The sequence below is a fragment of the Eschscholzia californica genome, unplaced genomic scaffold (genome assembly GCF_041429995.1).
Source record: "Eschscholzia californica isolate CP2 unplaced genomic scaffold, dmEscCali1.0.p SCAF_3, whole genome shotgun sequence".
Taxonomy (NCBI): Eukaryota; Viridiplantae; Streptophyta; class Magnoliopsida; order Ranunculales; family Papaveraceae; genus Eschscholzia; species Eschscholzia californica.
The window spans coordinates 17,188,904-17,216,316 of record NW_028238420.1 but is presented as its reverse complement, the minus strand read 5'-3'; the positions used below and the strand labels follow the sequence as shown (position 1 = coordinate 17,216,316).

Sequence of the window (27,413 nt, the reverse complement as noted above, 5' to 3'; positions counted from 1 at the left end):
TTTTGGCACATATTTCACTCCCTTTTCCAGTTTTTTTTTTTTTTGTATAAAAAAACAAAAATGGGTCTGCTCAATTTTTTTTACAGTGGATTATTTTCTTATTAGGGTAGAGTGTTTTGGTCTTTTGACATGTTACTATGGATTTACATGTATTAGAGTTAACTTCCTCTTATCTGAAGTTGTAACAATATCAACAACAAGAAATTGGGCCGAAACCCTAATTTCATGTTTCGGTCCAATTTCATGTTTTTTTTGTTAAAAAGACATATTATCTTTTTGTCCTTCTCAACACCATATTGATGAGACATGAAAATGTCCCATCTAAATCTCTTAACTAGGGCTAGTTAGTCCAATTCGAGCTGATGAATCGCGTGTTTCTTTTGTCCAGGTGTCTTTTACGGAATTGAGCTCGAAAATAGTTAAAATTGGGAGAAAGACATGTTAGGGGCATTATGGTCATTCGCTGGTCCTGGAAATCTTAACCAATGTTGGTGCTCGGATGAGAAGTGGGGTCCATGACGAGTTCGTAGAAGAAAAAGAGAGCCGAATCGGAGTTCGGAGGATAAAACTAGAGAAGGTCAAAGATCGGGTCAAAGACAGTTGACCAAATATTAGATGGAAGACACGTGGTACTAATCCAATGGGGTGAAGGGTTGGAATCTGACGGCAACTTGAAATAGTCAGGACACTTGCGGAACAATTGGGGGATGCAAGGATTACAATCGAATCCTCTTCAAAAACCGATTCCATGTGACGCGAGGCTTTATACTATCGTAGTCTCACGTGATCTAACGGCTGCTGATCTCAGTTCTCGATCACCTATTCCTGAACGCGCGATGTACTTTCTTAACCTGCTCTGTGCCACACAGAATCATCCCTTTTCTAGCTTTCACGTGACCAATACTAGTGGGCGCAAGATTGGGGGATATTTCGTCTCATCCTTTCTCTCTCTCGTTTCTATTATTTTAGAAACAAATCTATGAAGAGAAAGAAGAGAGAGTGTTTTCTTTCTCATATAAACAGGAAAATTAAGAGGATATGTTTGAAGAAGGAAAGAGGAACAGAGATGGAAAATGTCACGGGAGAATCCGGAAATAAAGGTCAAAATAGATATACTCTATTCGTGGTAGGAAAAGTCCAAAATATAATTGGAAGAAAGAAAAATATGATTATGAAAATGTCGCGAGTTGAATTCCGGAATGAAAATACAAAATGAGAATTCTTTTTCCGTTGAAGGGAAAGTCCAAAATTTGGTAGAGAAATGGAAGTCATCATATAGATTAAAACCGGGTTTTCTTTGTTCCGGAACGAGAAAAAATTGGTTCTAGTTAGTTGAAAGTGAACCAGATCCCTGATTTTGGTTCCGAAACTTGTATTTTTAAAAAATTCGAAAAAAAAAATCCGAAAAAATTGAAAATAAATGTAGAATCATACTTCGTTGGATAGGAAGTGCGTCTTTGATGAATCTTTAATAATCTCATGAAATCATTGATAATCTGGGGTCTCATATTCTTAGTAGAAAAAATCTTCTACTTTTACTTGATTTTCTCGTCATAATCACAAGACTAATATTGAAAAAGTTAAAACAAGTTGTATACACGATTGGACAATAATATAATCACAACTAAAAAAAATAGTTGGAATTTTGACACAACAATGTAGAAATTGTGGGAAAAGCGGAAGCTAAAAAAACACGAACAAATAACCTGCTCATGATACCATGTTAAATTCACGATTACAAATCAGAGATAGATGAATATGAAATAGATGACACAATATTTAACGTGATTCGGTCGGATACTCACGACCTACATCCACGGAGAAATTACTTCATTATTAATAAGCATCACATACAATTGTATTTGGGGTTGATCGGTTACATAACTCGATAACTCGATGATTTAAACTTTGTAACCGAACTCATATTTATAGAGTGATTCGGGTTATCTAGTTTCCTAAGTTTCTTAACTAAACTTAGGAAAGAATACAATATAAGATATATCTTGAATATATGAACCTATCTTCTCTATGTTCATATAGCTTGGATTATTCTTTATCGTCGGATCTCTTCATCTCGATCCGTCTCATATATTTTATATCTTCTGTATATTGTATATTAGTAGTCACCATATCTAATATATTTCCATATCTCAATATCCTTCATTGTGTAAGGAAAGTATCTTACCATGTCCAAATTTATTGGAACTTAACTCATGAGTTAGGTCATTCAGGAGCAAAGCTGAAGTGCAAGATAAATTTAGGCCGAGTTACATTATTTTCTTCTTTAGTTTGTGAACTTGTTTTGAGTTACTTGGGTTAGTGAGTTCGTCATTCTACAAGCAACTCGAGTTAGGTCGAGTTGTTTGCATTTTCATCAGCCTAGGTTAATTACCAAAACACCTTTGAGCTATACTAATTGACGTGATCAAATGATTTTCATTCATAAGTCCAATCTTTCTAAAAAATAAGCAATAGTCGAGCTTGAGCCATAATACAATGATGTTGGTACGATTATGCATAAAAAAAGAATTTTCATTATAGAAGTTAAAATAGATATTTTTTTTTTCAAATTTCATTTTTTTTTTTTTTCAAATTAAAAGTTAAAATAGACATTTTTTAACTTTCATTTTTTAAAATTTCATTTGTGCAGTACTTTTTAGGATCAATATGTAGACATTTTTTTAAAAAGTTAAAATAGACATTTTCTTTTTAAATTTCATTTGTGCAGTACTTTTTATAATTAAATTTAAAGTTACAGAAACAACACTTATATCAGAGTCTTAGACAATACATTTATAACATAATATGTAGATTTGATTTGTAAAAACTAATAATGAAGTATGTAGTTAAGAAGATGTTACATCAATGCCCAACTTCACCAAGGCTTATGATGGAGACCATCTATCTAATGGGCCATTCTGTCAAACTCAGAGGTTATTTGACAAGTTTCCACAGGGTTCAAGTTTTAAGAAGTTTCCTTATTTTTAGAAATCTATTTAGGTTTAGTTATCAAGAAGAGTTTAGAAGTTATTTATTTCCTAGTTCAAGTATAGAAATATCTAAACCCTATAAAAGGGAGTTGTGTCTATCTTTAGTTTAGATCTTGGAATATTATCAATCGAGTTTATTATTAATCAGTTTATCATTTTTATCGTTATTTCATCAGTTTATTTAGTTGTTTTATCATAGTTTTAATGGTGGATTCCATTACATTAACGCTTCCACAACAATCTACATCAGTTGGTATTTAGAGCTTGAAGAATCTGAGAATAAAAGATGAATTTTTTCATGGATACATCTCTTCTTGAATGCTTGAAATTTTTTCCACATTTAGGTTGGGATCCCTTTCGAGATTCGCAACAACTATATGTTGATCGAATAAATCAAAACAAAATTAATGACGTTTCCAAAATTCCTCTATTTGATGGTCAATATCATATGAATTTTTGGATTCAACAGATGGAAGATTGGTTCATAAACCAAGATGCCCATGACGAAGATAAGGTTTTTGTCATCGAGCAACACTTGTCTAGAAGAGTCTATAAAAGATTCAACGAGATGTAATGGAGATTGATGCACCCGAAAAGGTTGCACACCAAAGCGGAGGTATCAAGTAGTAATCCGGCAAAGCCGGGATCGATCCAAGGATAGGAAGGTAGTTTGGATATCGAAGAGTCTTATCCCTCGGTCTAGATATTAAAAGCTAACTTAGACTAAAAAGGAAATGAAACAAAGATAAATGACAATTTTAGAATGAATGAGTAACAAAACAAGATAACAAATGAACTAGACTAAACAATAAAAGTAAACGGGCGAGAGAAATTTGAGAGAAGTGTCGGAGGAACAAGAGTCGGGAAACGGTAAGACTCAATTCGGGCAACAAATAAGCGAGAGAGGTGTCGAAGTCCGGGAATCCATAATGATAAACCTACGACTACGTATGATCCAATCTAATGTGTCGAAGTACAATCGATATTCGACTCCTAAAGTGGATGTCTCTAAGTACTACGTATATCCGGAGATCATACTTAGTCAAACAAACGTCTAAATCGGTTAATCCCGAGTCATCGAAAGTTTCGTCTAGTCGCCTAACTATGTGAAGTGCATGACAAGACACATGAAATTATGACTTAGACTACGATCGATATCGAATACTTCGTTTCGTCTATTAACTATGCGAAGTGCTTGACAAGACACATGAAAATACGATCAAAACGATAATCGAAATAATTGAATATCAATTTATAATCAAAACATCAAATCACATTAAACATTTTAGAAGTGTTCTAAAAGATTTCAAAATTTATAAAAGTTTTAAAATTGGAAGTTAGCAAATAAGATTTGCACAAAAAAAAAATTTGGAAACTAGGGTTTTGAAAAACCCTAGTGTCCGGCCAGGAAGCTTCCTGGCCGGACCAAAAGCTCCTGGATGCGTCCTCTGGACGCGTCCAGAGCAGCTGCTGAGACGCGTCTAGGACGCGACCAGCAGCTGCGACAGAAGCTTCTGGACGCGTCTTGAAGACACGTCCAGAGCAGCTGTTGGGACGCGTCTTGGAGACGCGACCAGCAGCTGCGGAGGGAGCTTCCTGGATGCGTCTAGGACGCGTCCAGAGCACTCGACCAGACGCGTCTTGGAGACGCGTCTGGGAGGTTCTGGGTGTCTCGGACTAGTCCGAGACACCTAGTGCTGGTCCGGTCCAGCACCAGACACGTCTAGGACGCGTCCGGTGCATGGACTAGCGTCCTGGCTCCGGGCCAGGACGAGACCAGGCCTTGGTAGGCCTCGGCCAGGACATGCCGGCCCTATGGGCCGTGCTATGTCCGGACCTTGTCCGAGCCTTTTTGGGCTTGGGCCGGGACTTGTCTAGGACTTGTCCCGGGCTTTTTCGAGGCTTTTCGGGCCACGAAAAGGGACCATCATTCGAGTGGGAGTTTTTGCCAAAATTTCTTCCGATTCCAACCAAATAATTCCAAAATCAATCCGGGCCATCCAAGGGCCCAAAACGGATTTCTCTTTAAATTGATTTATGAAATCATTAAGAATCGAACCAATATTTTTTCCGAAATTGACCCGGGCTTTCTCGAGCCCAAAACGGAGTTTTTCTTAAAGATGATTTTAGAAATCATAAAAGATAAAACCGAAACGCACCATTAGTTGAATTCTTCGAATTTAAACTTAAGGTCCGTAATGTGATATGTGATGTCAACAAAAGTATCTCCCAAGATAATCATGCATATATAATTCTTAGCCTTGATATATTATATGATTGCATGTGATGTGAATGCGGGAAACTAGTATGGCCATAGATTTATTTCTTTATTCTTGTTTTAAGCACGGATGGGTGCATGCTTTGTCATTAATTTTAATTTCAAGTTTATACGATCTGCGAATCGTTAGAGTCTTGTAATTAGAGTTTAGGGTCTATGAGTCCATTGAAGAAACTCGAGGATGAAATCCAAAGGCGAGTGGGAGAAATCAATGGAGGTTCAAAGATGGCGATCTAAGATGAACCAAAAGGCGAAACAAGAAGAAAACCAAAGGAGATTAGATCTTCTAGGTTAGGGGCCATACTAGGATCCATGTCTGCTTGATTTACTTTCTCGCGCGCATTTACTTACTTATTTACGCTTTATGTCGTGGATGTTAGTTAGGCTAAATAGTTCACTATAACAAACGCCAGACTAGCGTAAAAGTCCCCAAAAGTAATCTTGAGTAATCGCCTATCCAGATTAAGACACTCGTTGCGCCCTTGTTCGAGGAAGGTGGGTCGGCCTTCGCAGAGTACCTCCTCTACCTTGGGACAATGCGGGTAGGTCTATAGAAGAGGCCTACACGTCTAAATGGTTCTACTCAACGAGATCAGCAAGAGAGTCTTGGATACTCGAGGCAAAAGGATAGATTAGTCATTCATTAATGAAATCTATCAACCAAGAATCATAAGGTATGATCAGTGAAGTAGTTCACTCACCCGGAACGACGGAGTCAAAGGGTAGGGCCTTCGTCCGCTTTACTCCGAAGAACTGGGGTCTTGGAATCACTTATTCAATCGGGGACGATTTTTATTGAATAATGTGGGAAAACTAAGTTTTTCAAAAACGATAACGAGTTTTAAAACTTTGCCATTTCTTTATGTAGTTTTAAGATGACAAAAACGATTTCAACATTGAATCACACCTCAGGGAGGTGCTGATCCACTTCCTAGAATGGAAGAATGAATCCGAGAATAGTTCTCAGATTCAAAAGGAAGGTCACTAGAATACCAAATCCCAATGTTGACTCATACAAGAGAAGGTCAAAAGCCATTTGCAAGCAATCGTATAAAATTCTCTTTGGAAGAGTAATGAATGCTAGCATAACCATTAAGACAAACTAAGGAAGAAATTCCTACAGAAGTCATAAATGGAGAGGTACGAGACCTCCAAGGCAATCTGAAAGTCATCCTAAGGGAAGACAACAGAATACATCTATCACCCAATTCAATATCGATTGAACAAAGATTGATAAAGACCTTAGATGAGTCACTCAGGTTGTTACAAACAAACTGAGCAGAACATACGGGAATATCCAGTCTAAGAAAGGTTCTTGAGATTTGGTACAAAGAATCTAAGAAAGAGATCTTGAGATTCAAAAGGGCAAAAGGATCAGTCAAGTGAGACAAACATTTGATCAAAGAAAAGCAGTTGCCGAGTACATGATCAAGAGTATCCCTCATTACTGTGAATGTTTCTAAAACAATGGCTAGACCATTTAAAAGGAAACTACCTTTAGCACCTGGAGGACAAAAGGAATGGAATTATGAATTCCGGTTCCGTATCCTTGCTAACAAAGTTAAAAACAAGTATCGTAAAATTCCTTCATCAGGTATTTAAGACCAGATGAGCGGCTCAGTGGGAGCTTAAGGGAATTACATACTTGACTAAAAGAAGTAAAGATCCAAGAGGGAGCAGAAGCAGTAATGCTAGGGATGCTGAAAGGGATCAAAGTCTTCTTTTAGACACTGATCTAGCTTAGAACTTAATAGTGATTATTTTGTTCTTCTAGAAACATATGATGTTTTAAACCAGTGGTAAAATTAACTAAAGGTTAACATTGATAATGGCTAAAATCAAGAGATTCAAACTCATTAAACTTCAGCATTGTCAATTGGGTTTTAAGGACTAATTGACAAAGTCACCCTTTTCAAAAGGCATAGAGACTGGTAATCTATTAGGACTCATACAGTGTTATGCAGACCTATAAGTTTACTTGCAGAAGCTAACGAGAGAAACTTCAAATACGTACTCTGACAACTACATGAAGTATGGAAACGTACAAATCATAAAGTATAAGTCGGAATGTTTGAAAGGTTCAAACAAAATACAAACCGAAGTAAAAGAATCGTTTTGACAAGAGAGTTTAAGTCATCCGATTAGATTGGAGTGATAAAAACTTGAGTCAAATACTAAATAACCATCAAAGGAGTTGAGAAAACGTTTCCCAACTCGCTCCATGGAACACATCTGAGGGATGGTGGATTCAGTGGGAGTAATCGAACATTGCTATGCATAATTCGATCAAAGATGGGTTTAAGCCAGTCTTCCGAATACCTTGGGATATATTCTAGACACGATTGTTTTCACACTTAACCTACTCCGTCTGAGGCTAAAACTTGTAACAACGTTACAAAACTTAGCTAATATCTGACGCAATTTCTTTTTGAAAGAAATTTGGGCTTCTTCCATAACCAATCAAGAGAACAAAGTGTTTGTTGCTCATGATAGTATTCTTCTAATAATTAGCACACCTAGTAGTCTGGGAGAAAAGCACTAATTATTACAAGAATAAGTGGGAGAAAAGTACAAGTCGATTTAATTCGATCATGAGAATAATCATGGAGGGTCATGAAGAACAATCATGAAACCTGTACAAGACGATTAAATTCGACCAAGAGCAACAAACTGCGACTCCTTGGAAAAGGAAAGGTTAAAGATATGATCTTGTAAACCCACCGCACAAAAGCGAATGTCATTCGCAGGAGAACTCTCAAAGCGAGTGAAAGTGTCTCTAAAGGTATATCTCAAAGTAGTTGAGATAAACTCCAAGTTGTTGTTCAAAAGCCCTGAAAGGTCAAAATAAAATCTCAAAGACACAGAAAATAAAGGTTATTTCTGAAGAGATAAAAGACCTGCGCAGAAACGGAAACTGACTCTAGATTTTGGCTAGAAGCCAAAATCATCGTGGAATCCATATCTCGTCAAGACATGAAGCTTGATAATTTAAGTCAACAGAAGACCTAAATTGGTTTTCCAAAGTAGAAAACTGAGAAGGATGGAAACATTCATGTTTCCCGAAACTAGACAAGAAGAATAAGATTCTTCCAATCAAGTTATGTCCACAAGCATGCTTCAGAAATCTATCGACGGATTAAAAGCACGCAAGAGTTAGAATCTTCGATTCAAAAAGGCAATCAAAGAAGTTTGATTCCTGAGGAATGAAGAAAATCTTGAATCACGAGTTTCAAGAAGGTAAGTGGGAGAAACAAACCTTCCGGGTCCGTATGCAGAGTACATACAAAAGATTGAGTACGACATAAGGTGTTATATAACAGTAACGAACTGACTCAATAAAGGACCACACACAAAAGGATAAAATGCCATTTTGGGCATCTGAAGATCTATAAGCATAGATCAAAAGGATGATAGGATTAGAGAGACTCAGTACGCTGAGATGCTTGAGATCCGAAACAGAAAATCTAAGACTCGGAAAGTCTAAAAGAATTTCGACCCAAAAGCTCATGACAGAGGGCGTTGCAAAACTCGGAGTCTGAAAAGACACCGATGAGCAAACAAGCATGAGAGGGAGATTTATGTTCGAATACATAAAGTCAATCATATTGGATATGATTAGCATTTGAATATCCAAATTCGGATTTGAAAACCGAAACACTACATAGAAACATCCTAGAAGGCTAAAAGATGAAGTAGTACAAAAGTTGAACATGTCATCGTAGCAAACTTCCAGACATGGAAGGAAAGTAGGCTAAAAGTGTTTAAGCCGGAAACTGTTGCAAATACTACACAAAGAATTAAAAGCCTTAACTCTAGTAAAAGTTACTAGATATTATCAAGGTTGAAGTTAGCAATCTTCAAATTAATTGATAATAAGCAAAGTTTAAAACCGACTACCACGGTAGTCAAACTAAACTGTCACCTAAGACATAGTATGAGATTCATACACAGTCTAAGGCATGAGGTATAATTTTAAACCTCGACAAGTAAAATTGAGTGGGTAAAAGGAGTTTTACGGAAGAGGCTCAGATTTACAACTCTCGTTATCAGAAATAATAGAGTTATTTCACAAGTCGTCTAAATTTGGTTTAGTATTTAAACGACAGTCCATTGATGATAACATTCCGAATAGGTTTGTCAGATACGTGATCTGATGAATAAAACCCTATTAAGTGAACTTGGAATATTTATTATCGAATTCCCTAGTCCAGGTCATTGCATGGACAACAATGACTCACGAAGACTAGTACGGGAGTCGATGGGATAGCGCAGTTTCATGGGCTATAGGAATGGTATATTCTATTCGACTACGTGGGTGTGTAAAAGGTTTATACACTGGATAACCCTCAAATGAGAAGTACATCACTCGTGATGAACGTCAATACTTCTCATAAAGACAATTGGAGAGATTCCTCAAAACATGAGTGCTCCACTCATCTTATGTAAGGAATGCCCGACTTTGGTTCCGTTAAACGCCGCGCCGTAAAAGGAGGTTATAAAGGCGGATACTGGGAAGGACAGGATAGACATGAAGTTAAGTGGGAGCGCAAGAATGGATTGTGTCACCCTAATCACGTTAGGTACAAAGTGTCTCAAGGCCACTTGATGAGTAGCAACTGAAAATGCGTGGCCGCGCTCAAACGGATTAAAAGTTAATTGTTTGTCTTTTACAGTTGTACTCGGATATCAAGAAAGTCTGAATGACGTGACGTATCAGATGGGATACTAAATTGACACGGGAATCGAGGCATTGCACTTGTTCTAAATCCAAGTGGGAGTCTGAAGGAGTTGAAGGAGATGTCCTTCGACCAAGATGGCAATGCGAGCAATATGTCGGATAGGATAATTGATGTGGAAGATCATCAAGTCCGATTGATTTAGGGATCGTAGAGTTGTAGCTAGAGACCAACTACGATCGTCGAATTACGAAGTAATTCGCGCCTAACTTCGATCGGATCCTACAACGGGTTACACATAAGAGTGACAAATTGATCTAGAATATGATTAGTGGGAGTGAGATATAATCATGGGAGTGTCCCATAAACATATCTCATAGGCCTAAAAAGGAATTAGGCAAAGATAGTACAAAAAGGCCAAAAACAGGGTTTTTGGGCCTTAGCCGATTCGGGCACTTTTAGGGCTCGGATTGGGCTGATTCTTGGTGGGACGTTTCCTTATGTTATGAAAATTAAATCTGCCAATTTTGGCTGGGTTTGGACGTCATCTCCTTAGGGAATTGAGAAAATACCAATAGTTGCTATTTTCGACTATTTCCCTAAATCTTATTCTAAAGGGTGTTTTGGGAAACCTAAAAGGAGGTGGATTCTTATTAGGGTTCTATATAAACACTCTTAGGGCAGAGAATAAGGTGTGGAATTTCTCTCTAAGCTTTCTTACTCTACCACATCAAGTAGAGAGGAGAAAGTGAGCTAATTCCCATTAACTATCTATCTAGTCAAAGAAGAAGGTGTTCTTCTTTCCAACCACCATTGGTGTGCTAGCTATACAACAAGGTGGGAGATCAAGTTGATTGCTCGTGTCCCAAGTAGAGGAGCTACACTTGAAGCTCTTGGTCTTCTTCAATCAATTCAACTAGTTCGAGGGAAAAGCGATTAAGGTAATCTACTATCTCCATTAGATTAATTACTAGTTTTGCATGTGATCCTGGGAATACTAGTGTAGACATTAGATGTCATATTTCCGCTATAAACACTAGTAGAAGGGTTTAAATCCCTACAGATGTCGTAACTTATTAGCCTTTTATTCACTATTATTGCTTTTGAGAGACTCTTGGCGTCATTGGTTTCAGATTTTACTTGGTGATTTAGGCCATATTTGTCTTCTTCGGATTTTCGTCATTTTTCGTGCCAAATGGGAGTTAAGGATCGTCTTGTTGATATCATATATGTGGTAACATCAACCTTAATTAACGGAAGGTTCGGGGCGAACCTTTTGGAAAGAAGAGGAGTATGATGGAGACTATCTACCTAATGGGCCAGTTGGCCATACACGACCAATTCAAGTGAGGTTATTTGACAAGTTTCTACAGAGTGCAAGTTTTAAGAAGTTTCCTTATCTTTAGAACTCTATTTAGGTTAATACTTATCAAGAAGAGTAAGAAGTTATTTATTTCCTAGTTCAAGTATATCTAGAAATCTCTAAACTCTATAAAATGGAGATGGGTCTATCTTTATTTTAGATCTTGGAATATTATCCACCAAGTTTATTATTAATCAAGTTTATCGTTATTTAATCAGTTTACTTAGTTATTTTATCATAGTTTTAATGATGGAATCCATTACTTTAATGCTTCCGTAACAATCTACATCTATTAGCAGTTTACAACTATTTAATGGATTTTCCAGTAAGTGTTCTGTGTGTAGGTAAATATGTGATCACAATTCTTGGAACTCCACCTTTATGAGATAATAGTTATTCACAAAAAAAAAGTAGAATAACAAAGTAGAACTTACTTTAACAGAAATTAACACTAATATAATCTCAATTGAAGTATACAGAATTGGTGTTTGGGTCAAGAGTTTGTCTGTTATATGGTCTGGGCCACGGACTAACCATTGACCCAGTTGACTACTATTGGTCGTTAACAAACGTTAGTCTGTGACCCAAATGCTAATGCCGGTATATCACGTTGATCCTGACAGTAAATATCTCAGAAGTAATTGTAATGCCAAAATAAAAACATATTGATCAATCTAGCAAAATTACAATGTAATCCAAAAACATAAATGTTCATTGAATTCAGTATGTCGATCGCAGAGGAGCATGCTTTATTCTGCACTTAATGCGCGTCTTCAAATTGTTGCGTCTTTCTGATGTAAAAATTGTTGTACTAGTGCCTCGAAATATGAGATGTTTTTTGCCACACATTCATTTTCTCTTTGTTCTCATGACACTCGTCTTTCTTGTCGTGGAGCTCTCTATACTTTTCAAAATATTTTTCACAAACATCACATGGACTTTATTTTCTTCTCGAGCGTTTGATACAGTTTCCCTCTGGAAATCTCATCGGACGAGTTCTTAGCTATTTCCTTGATACATTGAAGGGGGCTTAGGCTAAGCATTAGATCCATTAGAGTGGCTTATGCTAACAGAACTTGTCTTTCTAGCAACGGTTGGTCATCAGTGTCCATGACTCACTACTGGCGGGTTCGTCAATCATAGTTCGTGTCTTTCGCAGCACTAGCGATGGTACGTAGAAGAGCTAGCTTAGGACTATGTTCCGCAAATCTAACAAGTTCTCCATCAAAATGTATACATTCCCGAAACCCATACACCTTTCACCAATTTCCCTTAAGAGACCCATGTTCCAATGATTAATTAAAAAGTAAAGTTAGCGTTAGGGGCAATGAAAAATTAACGGCATTAAGGTTTGGGTCACAAACTAACAGTTGTTAATTAATGACTGTCTCTAGTCAATTGAGTCAACAGTTAGTCTGTGACCCAGACCCTATAACGGACAAACTCTTGCCCAAATACTGCTATCGATACTTTTCTTTGACCCTAACGCTAAATATCCTAAAAAAATTATTTTATGAAATTAATAAATTGATCAGAAGCTAAAACTAACCTAGGTTTTGCGTTTGTTTTCTCGAATCTTCTCTTATTTAGCTCTTATCTAGAGATAGAGAAAGCAAATGCAACTGTATTAAAAATGCTTTTAATGGTTGGCCGAAAAAGATGGTGTAGTGGGAGATAAAAGAGTTCATTGAGAGAGAGAGAGAGAGATATAAGAGAATTATACGGTTGAAGTGGCAAAGATGGAGATATTTTTGGAACATTTTGAGTTGAGGAAGAGTTTCTTGAGGAATAGATGGGTAACAACTTTCTCTTATTTTATAGAAACTTGGGAAAATTTTAAACTTTCTCTCTCTAAATCTATGCCTGACACGTCAGCATGCTGGGATTAAGCCGGGAGATGTGCCCGGCATAGTGTTTTTTTTTGTTAAAGATTTATATTATAAATTAAGGAACCAAGGTAGCATTATAATACATATTCAACAGAAAATAGGGTATATAGTTCCACGATTTAAATCTCTCTTTCCTTCGAGCCCATTTAGCAAGCTTACCTGCATGAGAATTCATGCTTCTTTTGATGTGACTAAAACGAACAAGTTGGAAATCATGCCTGATGTTTCTGATTTTACGAATGTGAATCATAGATTGCCATTGCACCTGGTGCTGAGGATTATTAAGATGCTTAACCAAGTTGATGTTGTCGCTTTCGACTAATATTTGCATGTGATTATTTTCCTTTGCCCAAACGAGACTATTAAGAATGGTTATTGCCTCACTTTCCTCACTGTTTCTTGCATGTGCTTTTGCTACTTCAGCATAAACAAATTTAGATTGAGAGTCATGAACTATCATGCTGGTACCTATAATTTGCTCAACATTCACGAAAGATGCATCAACATTGATTTTTATAAAGGGATGGGGAGGAGGTTTCCATTTGGCTATAATTCCTGCGGGAGGTTTTGACTGAGGGGCACTTAACCCTGGATAAGTTTTGATAAGATCAAGAGTAGTACTAACATTATATAACATCTGTTGAAAGCAGTGATCACATCTCGTTTTCCATATATGCCATAAGATTGTAACAAAGTGAATATTATCATAAGTGCAACTGGTTTGGTCCGGGTTTTGCCAAAAGAGAATCCACTCAGATAAAGATGTGATATTAGTCGAAATAATATTAAAGTGGAACCAAATATTTTTTTGCAAGAGAACAATGTAAAATTGCATGCTCAATGGTTTCTATTTCTTTACATTTTGGACAATTAAAGACATAGTGTTAATTTCCAAAATTCAATCAGCCTGGGCGAAAAATTTATCTCCCTAAAATAACTGCTAAACAAATGAAAATATCTTATTTTAGGGTAACGGTTGAAAATCTTAATGATCTTTTATTTCAACTTATTAATTCAATAAACAATAATCTGTTTGATTTTCTTTTCATTACTACAGAGGGGGAATACTTTGTTCATTTCTAAAGAAATTTATGGGATCAATTTGTCTCTTAACCAAAGCCAATCTTCTAAAATTACTCTTGAAGTACTTGTTCCCCCAAACACTAGCTTGTAAAAAGCTTGTATTAGCACCTTCATTCTTACCCAAATCAAGATCTTTGTAGTTAATATAAGAAGCTCTTGGTGAACTTGTTACATATGGAGTCATGTACTTGTAAAGATTATTCATCCATGTTGTATGCTTTTTTGATGCTTCAATCCCTCCTTCTCTCCACTTCACAATGTATTGTACCAAGTTACCTTTTCTATGTGGAAATGCAATTTCTGTCTCTGAAATTTGTCCCATCTTTCCACCTGATGGATCTATTATCACATATACTTCATTTTCCTCCACAATTCTTTTCCAAAGTCCTTCCCATCCAGCATTCGGAATCGGGTTTTCAATATAATCAGATTTTGCTTTGAAGAAGTTTGGGTCAGGGTTGTTTCTGTTTAGTAAAATGTCTAAGGATTGATCCTTTTGATAACCAGCAAAGTTTAGGACAGATTGAATCCAACTCATTTCGGTGCAATCTGCCGCGGTTAAACCTAACTCGGGGAAGTTTTTCTGCATTAATTTTAGAAGATCTTGAGTACCCCCAAGGTACAAAGAGTTGAATGAAACTCCAATTGTTTTCCTCCCTTGATCAGAAACAATTTGAATGATAAGTCTGATGAATAAATCCTCATGAAGCTGACTAGAAATTTGTTGCCATTTTTGAACAAGTTTTGTTGCTCCTTGGTCTAAAGTTCTCCGCGGTGAAAAAACGGTGACTGTTTGTGGAACTGGAACCAACTTGATTTTCCATGAAAGTATGATTCCAAAGCTTGCACCTCCACCACCTCTAATAGCCCAAAACAGGTTTTCTCCCACTGATTTCCTATTTAGGGTTCTTCCATTAATGTCAATCAAAGTAGCATCAACAATATTATCAGCAGAAACACCATATTTTCTCAACAAAGTCCCAACCCCACCTCCACTAAAATGACCACCAACACCAATTGTTGAACAAGTCCCTGCAGGGAACCCAAGAGTTCTACTCTTTTCAGCAATCCTGTAGTAAAGTTCACCAATAGTAGCACCACCCTGAACCCATGCAGTTCCATCTAAAACATTAACCGTGATTGATCGAAAATTTACAAGATCAACGATAACGAACGGGGAAGATGAGGTTGAAGATTGTCCTTCATAGTCATGTCCTCCACTTCTTACTCTGATTTGTAAGTTATTTTTCCTACTACATATGACAACGGCTTTGATCTCTGATTCGGTGAATGGAGTAACAATTATCAGAGGTTGGGGTGTTCTTGTGGAATCAAATCTGAGAGTTTTAAGATAAGAACTCAAAAGAGATGAATATGAAGATGTGTTTGGAGTATGGATTTTGGTGTTTGATGTGTTGAAGCTAGGAGAATTGAGAGACATGCATTGAAGAAAGTTATTTTGGATTGATTGTGATGAAGTAGTAGTAATCCATGAAACCGAAAACAAAGACAAAATTAGTAATAGAAGGCAATTTGAAGAAATAGATGAACTCATTTTTGCTTTTTTGTGTTTTGAATGCTTAATACCTTGGCTATAGAGCTTTTTATAATAGAGTTACATTGTCTTGGTCAAACTAGTCCAACTATTCTAATACTATAAGATGGAGCAGCCCAAGTTGTAGGCCAGCTGGACAAAGTTGTTCACGTGACCTGGATAAAATTGCTGACGTGGCCTGCCAGCAACTTCGCCCTCTCTATCGTTACCGGTTCTAATAAAAAGAAATTTGAGTCGGCCTCTCGTCGTGATGTAAACAGGTTGGACAAGAGTATCACCAATATTACGATATTTAAAATTGGTTTTTTGCCGGCCTAATGTTGAGGTTGAATAACATTTTATAATAGATTATAGTCTTACAAAATCGATCTTTACGCGTCAATATAAACGAAAATATTAAGATCTAACGGAATAAAATAAAAAGTCAATAAATGAAATAGTTAAAATTAAATTAAAGATCTTCCAACCCGGAGAATCGTCAAGCAAAATAATATTTTTTTGTTACAATGAATATTGTAAAGATATGATCAAATAAAACAATAAATAAATAAGTTACACAGTTGAATATAAATTAAATATCTCTTAAGGTGGAGAATGCATTTAAGAACATGTTGATCACGTTTTAGCCAAAACAAGATAGTAATGACAACTAAAGTTACTTTTGATGATGTTTAAATTTGGCTTTAGATTTTACCACTCTGGTTACATGGCACGTGTGGATCTCATAGGTTTTTTTTGTCTTTCTTTGGCTTTACCCATTTTTGGATCATCAACTATCTTTTTTTTAATGAATGTTTAGGGCAATCCGTGTAAAATTACCAAAAAGACAAAGCAAAACAAATTCATTTCCAGATCATATTAAATATTGTCTCCAGAGTTTTCAAAAAATATTTATTTAGTCCACTTAATTGTTTTTCCCTGTTTCTTTTTTACTTGCGTATCAATAATTCATTATTTTTATTTTTGAAATTTTTTCATTGTTTTATCTTCTTCTTTTTCGGAAATGCTACTTGCCCAGTTCTTTGCCCAGCAAATTGCCCAGTCTAGTCAGCCTCCTAGGTGGCTTCCGGTTTATTTTGTTGACCAAGATCCTGGACGTTCAAGATTGAACGGGTAGGATTTAAAAAAAAACCCCAAAACCCCCAAATAACCAAAGAGACTCGGGAATGCCTCTCTCTCGTTTCCCTCTCAATCTCATAAACCAAATTGAAACCCTAGCTTTCATGGTGATTGAAACATAACATTAAAACTTGCTCACCTCACTTATTTTTCTCTCTATTTTGCATTTTGTTACACAAACTTTGATGTACTGTTCTCAACTTAATCTCAAAATCAAAAACCCTCGATGGCAACTTCTGACTTTGAACTTGAGAATCAAAGAGAATTTCTAGTATTTTGAGGTGAATCACAAAGCTATTTATCAGATTTTGGAGGTGAAAGGTTTTCAAATAGTGGAAGTGAATCTAAAAGAGATTTGGGTTGTGAAACTCAAACACCTAACTCTTAATTGGAAGGTGAAACTCAAACATCTAACTCTGAATGGGAAGGTCGCTTAGAATCATTATTTTTCTTATTCATCCCTTACTTTTGAGATTTTTGTCTGTGGCTTGTTCAACATGTTGATCAATGTGAAACTCTTCTTCAACTACATTAGGCGATTATTAAACTAAGTAAAATAAAATCTTAAACAAGATAACTACAACATGTTGAACAAGCCACAGACAAAGAACCAATAGTTCCACCTGAAATAGGAATGAAATTCAGTACTGCCAATGAGGTATTCGAGTTTTTCAAAAATATGCTAAGAAAAAAGGATTTTCTGTTAATAAGTGATCAAGAGTGAAAAACTTCGATGAGAATGTCAGTTACATAACAATTTCGTGTTCTAGAGAAGCCATTAAAAATGGTAAGACTACAACCACGACATTGAATCCTAGGGCAAGTTGTCGAATAGGTTGTGCAGATTGTGCAAGATTTCAATTAAATAGATATTGGAAGATTTCAAAAGTTCATCTAGACCGCAACCACGATATAAGTCCTACATCATCTCGGTACTTCAAATGTAATAGAACTATTAGTAATCCCGTGAAAAGACAACTAGAGTTGTGTGATAAAGCAGATATCACAGCGAATAAAAAATTTCATCGACTCGTTGTTGAAGCTGGTGGGTACTATAATGTCCCATTTACAGAAAAAGATGTTCGACATTTCTTAGATGAAAAAAGAAGGGAACGATTTGGTAAAGGTGGTGCAAAATCATTAAACATTTTTTTCTTAAAAATGGTTGAACAAAGAAATGGGTTCTTCTTCAAAACTGATTTGGATGAAGATGGTCGACTAAAAAATGTGTTTTGGACGGATGGGCGAAGTGGAAAAGCATATAAGGAATTTGGTGATGTTATCACATTTGACACCACCTACAAGACAAATAGGTATGAGATGCCATTTGCGCCATTTGTAGGGGTTAATCACCATGGGCAATCGATCTTTTTTCGTTTTGGCTTAATCACAAAAGAAGATGTTGAATCATTTGGTTGGCTCTTTTCCGCTTGGCTTGAGTGTATGGATGATGTTGCCCCTAAAGGTATCATTACTGATCAGGATGTAGCTATGAAACTCGCAATTGAGAAAGTATTTTCCAATACTAGGCATAGATGGTGTCTGTGGCATATAATGAAAAAATTTCCTAACAAATTTGGTAGTTACACCAATTACAAGGCAATAACTAATGCTTTGAAAAGATTGGTATTTGACATCCAAACAGTAGAGGAGTTTGAGAAAAAATGGTATAAGATGATCAATACCTTTCAGTTGCATAATAATGAATGGTTAGATGGATTATACGAAGATGGGTTCCATGCTTTGTGAAACCATATTTTTGGGCAAGTATGTCTAGCACTCAGGGAAGTGAGGGAATTAATGCTTTTTTTGATGGATATCTAAACTCAAAGACGACACTAAAACAATTTGTGGAACAATGTGTTTATGCTTCCAAGAAAAAAAAATTGAAAATGAGAGATTTGCTGACTTCAAGTCTTGCTCGCAAATGGTTCCATGTTTGACTACATTACCAATGGAGAAACAAATTCAAAATGTATACACTATAGCAAAATTTCAGTCAGAGATTACTGGAAAGTTATATTATTATTCGATTTCAACCCGTGAGACGCACATAGGGGTAGAGCATGAGATAGGAGAGGAAATATCGGTAGGAGGTTATTCAAAGAATGTGACATTTGTTGTGCTCTTCATGAAACCTACTACTGAAGTTCGATGTTCTTGTCATTTGTTCGAATTCAAGGGGATAGTATGTAGGCATGCCCTTCTAGTGTTACAACAAAATCGAATCTCTTTATTACTCGAAATTTATATTGTTAGACGATGGAGAAAAGATGTATGTAGGTCTCACACAAAGATGACGATTGCAGTGGATGGTCAAAAGGGGACTGTAGAGGAATTGCGATACAATATATTGTGTCGTCAACTTAATGAACTTGCAGACTTTGCTTCTGAGCATGAAGACCATTTCTTGAGTCTTTCGGAATGGGTTGATAATGCGTTGGAGATGTATAAAATGAGTCAACCAACTGTTTCAAGTGTGAATGAGAAGACAAATGAACCATTTGAAGAAAGTAACGGAAACATTATTATCCATGATCCAGTAGTTACTACTCGCAAAGGACTTCCACGAGAAAAAAGATTAAAACCGATCAAGGGGACGAGTAGGAAAAAAGCAAAGGGTGACACTCTCCCAAATACCCAATGATCCGTTGGACAAGAATATCTGTAAGTTGTTGTTTTATGATTGTCTTAGTATTATTTGAACTTGGACAATTTTTTTGTTCATGAAACTAAGTCTATGATTTTTTATGTGCCAGGTGAATCATCCAAGCAAGATGAGTCAAGGAGAGGAAAAAATATCACACTAACTTGAGGACTATGTAAACTTCCTCACTCTTTCACTTTCATTTGAACTTGTATTATTTGAACTTGTTAGAAATTGCTTAGTTCTTTCATATACTAATGCAGGACAATGTAAAAAAAGAACCCATAACTATAGATGATGAAGAAGAACGAAAGACTAGGTTATTCACGGGGGTCTAAAACTGAAGGAAAGAGGGAAGCGAAAGACTTCTATTGTTTTAAATCTTCTTTCTAGACATTACTTTACTGGTTTAGCTTAACAGAAGTTATTTAGTTATATCTTTTCATACATCAAATTACTTATCTTTGAAGTCCTCTAATGGTGTATTATTGGCATTTTGAGAAATTCATAGACTACTGCTATTGTTATATCTTTTTAGTTATACCTTTTTATACATCAATTATTTTACTACTGCTGCTTCTACTACTTTTGTTCCAGCATTTGGTGTTGAATGTGTTTATCAATTGTCTTAAGCATTTGGTGTTCCAACAACATAATAGAGATGACCTTAGATAGAATTATAAGCCACCTTCATGATATATCAAAGAGATGACCATGACATAAACACAATAGAGATTACCTTAGATAGAACAATATGCAACATAAAGAATACAAGATAAAGAATACAACAAAGAAATCAGTGATAATTCAATGTCACAACAGAATCAACGTACTCATCGAGAAAAACAACAGAATCAACGTAAAGTTGTGTTTCCTTCAAATGCATTAGATGCTATATAATATAAGAATGATGATCTATATGACAAAGAATACAACAAAGAAATGTATTAGATAACAACACGAAACCTTGTTCTAATACAACATGAAACCTTTTTTTAATACAACATGAAACCTTGTTCTAATACAACATATTTGAAGATATAAAACACTTACAATAACCATTAAATCAGTTTAGACAAAACTAGTAACACGACTAAACCTTGAATACCTACTAAAAATTGCAATAAAAACACTACATTGGCTAATAAATCTTTCATTTTCGTTAAATCCATCTTTTTCAGCATTGAGGTTACCACTTCTTCTATCAATCTTGTCGAATTTGTCGGATTACAGTCCTGACTTGGTATAAAATCAACTAAAACAAGACTAATCTACATAGATAGTTGATTGATTGTGTTAAATACATAACTATCATATATTAGCCTACCATAATTCCTTCAAAACATCAAATTGCAACCAATATTTGAAAAACCAACTCCGTTATATTACCTGAAGTTTTAGCACTTCACTTGCAAAAATTAGAGAAATTATACAAAATAAACTAATGGCAGCAACCTAACTAGTTTTTCTAAAAGTGTTAAGAATATCTCCTAGAAGTGTTATGAACAAACCCTAGAAATGTTATGATCAAATCCCCAATTTTTATGTATCAATTTCTTATGAACAAACCCTAAATAAGTTATGAACAAACCCTAAAATTGTTTTTGGTCACTACAAAAGAAACCTATCATCTCTTGATCTAATTTGAAGCAACAACTCACCTTGAAAGATCACCAAACTCAAAGCTCGTGTTTCTTTGGTGTTAGTGTTTTCGATTTAACCTAGCTTAAAGAGAGAGAGATACTGGGATTAGGATTTTTGATTTAGCCTAGCTTAGAGAGAGATACAAGGGTTATGTTTCAATTACCATTGAAGCTAGGGTTTCGATTTGGTTTATGAGATTGAGAGGGAGAGGGAGACGAGATTGAGAGGGAGACGAGAGAGAGGGAAACTGAGACTGTTTGTTTATTTGGGGGTTTTCGTTTTTTTTTTTTTAAATCCTGGCCATTCAATCTTGAACGACCAGGATCTTGGTCAACAAATTCAACGGGAATGCCACCTAGGAGGCTGACTGGACTAGGCAATTTGTTGGGCAAAAAATTGGGCACAGTAGCATTTCTGCTTCTTTTTTTCATTTGTCACTGTCTCTACATGTTCTTTTTGTTTTTGATTGTTTTCCCAATGATTTTCTTTTGAGAAATATTATTTTCTTAAAGTTTTGTTATTTTTTTATTATTTTTGTACGATTTTCTTCAATTTTTTTAATTAGATCGTTTTTTAACTTAAAGAATAGATTTTCGAAGTGTTTCTTTTCATTTTGTCAAAAACAACTATTTATTTTCTACTTGTGTGACTGATAAAACCACTTGTTTGTCAACCAAACTACAATTTACCTTGAAAAAACTGTTGTTTGCCTTGAACAAACGATTGTTTGCATAAATAAATTATCAGTTTGTTTATTATTTTTTCGTTTTCTCTTTCATTAATTCTTTTCCATGTAACTTGATTATCCCAATGACCTAATAGTTTGTATCCAACAGACAGCAGTTTGTATCAAACAGACAGTAGTTTGTAGCGAGCAAACATTTGTTTGAATCGAGCAAACAACAATTTGATCGAACAAATAACAGTTTGTAATGAACAAACAAATGTTTGGAAAACAAATCTAATTAACAAAACGTTTCAGAAATATGTATTTATTATTTATATATATATATATATATATAATATGTATATAATAAAATATATACCATAACAAATCAAATACAGATAAAATAATATCGTCAAACATGGATGAAAATGGTTATAAAGCTTCATAAAATTTCAAAACAGATGGAACACTCTTCTCACAATTAAGAACATATCTAATTTTAAAAAATAAATAACCTTTTGTAGAAACAAATAGTTGTTAGTTTGTTGAAAGTAAACAACTGTTTGAACAAAATAGTAACTTTTTCGTTGCTAGAAATATGCGAACATCAATCGCGTAGGTTGATAAAAAAGGCCGCGGCTTTGGGGAATAAAGAAAAATCTACGGGGCATAAATACTTAGTCAATTAAGATTGACCAAGAAGGCATATTTATTCTTTAACCCAAAAATATATTTAGTTGTTTTTTAAGAATTAATCTTTATCTTCTTCGCATCACCTTCAGCCATGAATCCCCACCACCGCCACCGTAATTTTGGCCACCACCACTATTTTATTCTCTTTTCTATCTCTCGATCTTCTTCTCCTCCCCCCCCCCCCCCCCCCCCCCCCCACCCCCCTATCAAAATTAGAACACCCATGAATCAGAAAGTAATAAACCATAAACAAATCAAAATAGGGATGTTAAAGTAATTAAGTAATCACCTTACTAATAATCTAGAACTACAATTGTATTTTTCAATGGTCAGTTTCATAATATCCCTAGAAGAGAGATAGATCTTGAATTTAGTAAGAGAAGATCAATATATTTTGGTTACCTGATTGGTAAAAGAAGAAGATATTGGTAGATGGGACCAAGAGCAATTCCGGACTGAATGCGTCCAAAATGCTATCAATTCTCCATAAAGAATGGTAAATGCCCAAACACAACAAAATATTACCGTCAACTTCTTCAACCAACCTCCCTGCTACATCTCTTTTTTCAATTTAGTTTCTCTCTCTAGCTACTACTATTATGCTCTCTCTCTCTCTAGATATTAAGAAGAGTTTTGAATATTTTTGATTTTCTGTTCATTGGATTGAAGAAGATTAAACCCAGCAACTTCGAGATCTACTGGAGTTTTTACAGACAGAAAGAAAGTGAAAGTAAGAGAAAGAAAGGAGATAGAAGAAGAAGGAAGGAAAAAGAGAGAGAGAGAGGGGAGGAGAGAGACAAAGAAATTGTGGTGGTGGTGCCGACCTGACGGTGGTGGTCAGGATTCATGGGTGAAGGTGATGTGACGAAGAAGATAAAGAATAATGGTTAAAAAACAATCAGATATATTATTGGGTTAAAGAATAAATATGTCTTCTTGGTCAATCTTAATTGACTAAGTCTTTTTGCCCCAAAGATTTTTCTTTATTCTCCAAAGCCGCGGTCTTAAAAAGAATGATAAGAAATTATAATTTAGTGGCCAAAACTGTCATTAAACTATATTATTTTAGGTTGTTTTAGTCATATTGGTATTCACATATTCTTATTTGTCATTAACTTCTTTTCGTTTACGTTACTTACTGTATTTATGTTTTTCCTCTTAATTTACTGTAAAAGACTCTTTTATATTAATGTATTCCCTTCAACAAAAAAGAAAAAATTCTTTTCGCCTAACTTTGACCACTGTGAGGTGTACTCGATCTAAAAAATTGTTTGGGTAAAGTGTTAATCAAAGAGTAGATGACTTAAAAATATGACCTGGGAGTTGATAGTCAACCTCCCGGAATTAAAAGATTAGTCATGGATATACGTCCAGCATGATAAATGATGTTAATAGTACTTTTTCAAATAAAATTATTAGACCCATGTTTATCTTGCTAGCAATAGTATTACCTGGTAGCATAACCGTGTTGATGACTCACTTGATCCTTTGTTTGTCATATTTGTTTGCTATATTATTCTTTTTGTTTGAAACCATACCTGTTTGCTATGTGATAGTTTAATTTTATCAATATAGGAAGGGTCTTTGTCGTTTATGAGGCCGAAGACCAACGAAAATAATTATTTTAGTGTATAAGAAGGGTCTTTGTCTTTCTTTTTTTCTTTTCTTTAAGACGACTGCGATCTACGTACGTCGTGATATTTGACATTTGATACATCACAGATGTGATAAGCTCGATAACCACCCAATCAAACATCAACAACACCAGGCCTGTAGCCCAACAAAGACAATGGCCTGAAGCCCAACAACTATATTAATACTTACATAATCTTAATTCAAATAACGAAAGATTCCACCTTCTCTGGGATTCGAACCTGGGACCTTCAGAGATTTCTGGAGTTTATGTCAACATCTTGGAACCACTTGGGTTACCGACTGTTGACGGATCTTTGTCTTTCATGAGGCCGAAGACCAATGAAAATAATTATTTTAGTGCATCTCTGTAAACATACCGTAAAATTATTGTAAGCATTGGTTCCGTTTGCACATAAGGTCTCTGCTGAAGTTGTTTGTTAAAAGGGTGCTTACAGCAATTATAATGGACCCCAATATATCTTTCAAATATTTAATGGCAAGACCTTTAGTTTCCCTTCAACAAAAAAAAAAAGACCTTTAGTTTCTTGTATTCTTCTATTGTTTTTTCTTTTAATTGTGGATTTCTTGTAATGTTTTTTGAGTTATTTCTTTAGTCCCCTATTTTATGACAAACTTCTTTTTTTAGTCTTTTGTTTTGTATAAATTTAAAATTGACCATTTTTTCTTCTAATTCCGTCTATATACCGTTTTTGTCAATATTTCTGTTCCAAATATACCCTTGCGTGCGTAAACGCGCCTTTTCTAGGTTGTCAAATCACCCACATATTAATAATTTTTTTTCATTTTCTATAATATAGAACACATTTTCCAAATAGAGCATCCATCATCACCAACTAGTATTAGATTTCATTCTTCTCCTTCTTCTTCATTCCCTCTTTCTCTCTTTAAACTCACACTGTCTCTGCACATTTTCTTAACTGAGCAACTTTTATTTAGCTGAGAAAGAACCTGTTTCCCAAATGGAGGACCCATCTGACGATGCACAAAATGTTCAGTCGTTAACTAACGTCAATAAGTCAAGAATAGACTAGAAGTCCAACGGGTCAACCCGGCTTAAGGTGACATGACTGTTGGACCCGCAACGATCCGCTACCTACACCTAGAACTAGGAGGTCAGCAAAGATCAGCTAAGGAGCTCCAGCCTTGCTTCGCCCAAAACACAATCAGGTCAGCCTTGGGATTCTCTAAATGAGCGAGGGGGGTCCACATACGCAAGACCGATGCCTTACACCCTAAGATGAGAAGGCAGAAGCGCGGCGCACACTTACCGACTTAGTCCCAAATCTTCCTAAAGATCTCAGTCGATTAAAGATCCAAAGTGTTTAAGCAAGCTTGGACTTCAAGAGTCTCAAATGAGGAAACATCTCCTAGAAAATCTATCACCTCGGCATGATATCTACGAAGGATCTTTGAACATAGGAACTTCTATTTATCCTAGATACGATATAAACCAAAAGGGAAACCCTAACTACGAATAGTAGGAAAACTTTCCGAAACAGTGGATCACAAACGCCTCATCTACATCGTCTATCACAGTCGGCCCGATTCAGTCTATAAAAGGGCATCACATCGCCTTCTTCAAGGCACGTTGAGTAAGATCAATACATTCCAAAAAGGTTTTCCCCTCAGGTTTCTAAAGAACAAGGAACGGGAGCAGGAAGAAGGAGTATCTATCAACCAGACGGAATATCCACCCATAAGAAACGCTGCCATGCATCAAGTCTCGATTCTCTGACTGTTTAAGGGGAAGTCATTTTTTGACATCAGCACCATCATCAACAACTAGTGCTAGATTTCATTATTCTTCTTCTTCATTGCTCTTTCTCTCTCTAAACATTATCTTCACATTTCATATCTAGGTAGCTTTTCTTTTAGCTGAAAAGGAACACATTCTCATACTGGTCTTCTATTGCATAAACAAAATGTAAGATCCATTTCCAGAATCATCAAACAATTCAGGAATCCTTTTCAACAATAACATTTCATTGGTTGTCGGAGAATTTCAATTTTGGGAGTTTTGACTTTTAAGTGAATTAGGTCTAAAAGGGCATGCATCTGGAAGTAGTAGGATATGCTGAGATAAGGCCGATTTAGATTGATATCTTGATCCTGTAATTGGATTTACTTAGAGGGACTAAATAGGATTTGAATTATTTGGGTCATGTTCATGGTTTTGGGGGTGATTGGACAATTGAGTTAGGTTTTGAATTTCCAACCACCCATGGGATGGAATTTTGGAAGTTGAGACATCTGAGCTAAAATTGATTGTTAGGGTTGAAACAGAGAAGAACACAACTTGGGTTAGGTTTTAATCTTTTTTGCTTTCTAAATCCCACCATTAGATGATGATCTCTTCTTATTTTTTTTTCCCCTTCTTCTGCTTCTACTTTTGTTTGGATCGCTGGTTAGCAATATCTTCATCATTTTCTTCTAGTTTTTTGTTTCAAGATTTCTATCATGTAGTTGATAGATGAAGAGATATGTTCTTAGTTCCTATGTATCATCATCATTCTTTATAGTGCTTTCTCCAATCTGCTCCTTATTTTGATCAATCGAACCTCCACTATGACAAGAATCTGATACGATTGAAACTCGACAACCTCTCGGAACTTGATCAACAAACTCCCTGAAATCATTATGTGCAAACATTTGTTCATAAAAGAAAAAGAGTCGGTTTTTTCATATCTTTATTTTGGCATTGATGAATCTGATATTAGAGGAACAACTCCCAACTTGATATCAAAACTTTGCATTTTCATATGAATCAATTTCTCTAACACAAATCTTTCATCGTCTTTAGGAACCAGTATAAACCATCTGATTTTCGTTCAACAATTCTACCACAACTTCATGGTTGTGTCCCTAAATTTGGAACAGCTTCCTGAAATTATCATGTGCAGGGACAGAGTGAGTAATGAAATTAATCTAATAGTTGGTGATGATGGGTGATCTATTTCGAAAATGTATTTTATATTCTAGAAAAGGAAAATACAATTATTAATAGGTCGTTGATTTGACAACGTAGAAAAGGCACCCTTACACACGCAAGGGCATATTTGGAACAAAAATATTGACACTAACAACATATATATACGGAGTTAGAAAAAATGGGGTCAATTTTGAATATACAAAAAACAGCGGGCCAAAAAGAAA

General features: G+C 35.6%; 2 protein-coding genes and 1 pseudogene across 3 annotated transcripts; 2 read left to right on the top strand and 1 right to left on the bottom strand.

Moving 5' to 3' along the window:
* Positions 1-14,172: 14,172 nt before the first annotated feature.
* LOC147548763 (tetrahydroberberine oxidase pseudogene) lies at positions 14,173-15,863 on the bottom strand (annotated as a pseudogene). The gene has a single exon (XR_015238861.1). The product of XR_015238861.1 is annotated as a tetrahydroberberine oxidase pseudogene (transcript).
* Positions 15,864-16,837: 974 nt separating this feature from the next.
* LOC147548762 (protein FAR1-RELATED SEQUENCE 5-like) lies at positions 16,838-18,702 on the top strand. Its single transcript, XM_086668113.1, has 2 exons — positions 16,838-16,947; positions 17,724-18,702. The coding sequence occupies exons 1-2, from the start codon at positions 16,838-16,840 to the stop codon at positions 18,700-18,702; spliced, it is 1,089 nt and encodes a 362-aa protein (XP_086524239.1).
* Positions 18,703-18,880: 178 nt separating this feature from the next.
* Positions 18,881-19,600, top strand: LOC147548761 (protein FAR1-RELATED SEQUENCE 1-like). The gene has a single exon (XM_086668112.1). The coding sequence runs from the start codon at positions 18,881-18,883 to the stop codon at positions 19,598-19,600; it is 720 nt and encodes a 239-aa protein (XP_086524238.1).
* The last annotated feature ends 7,813 nt before the right edge of the window (positions 19,601-27,413 follow it).

Coding starts and splice junctions, on each gene's coding strand:
- LOC147548762 (XM_086668113.1), top strand. CDS start 16,838: ATGCTACTTGCCCAGTTCTTTGCCCAGCAAATTGCCCAGTCTAGTCAG. Junction 16,948..17,723: donor GGACGTTCAAGATTGAACGG/GTAGGATTTAAA, acceptor TTCGTGTTCTAG/AGAAGCCATTAAAAATGGTA.
- LOC147548761 (XM_086668112.1), top strand. CDS start 18,881: ATGGTTCCATGTTTGACTACATTACCAATGGAGAAACAAATTCAAAAT.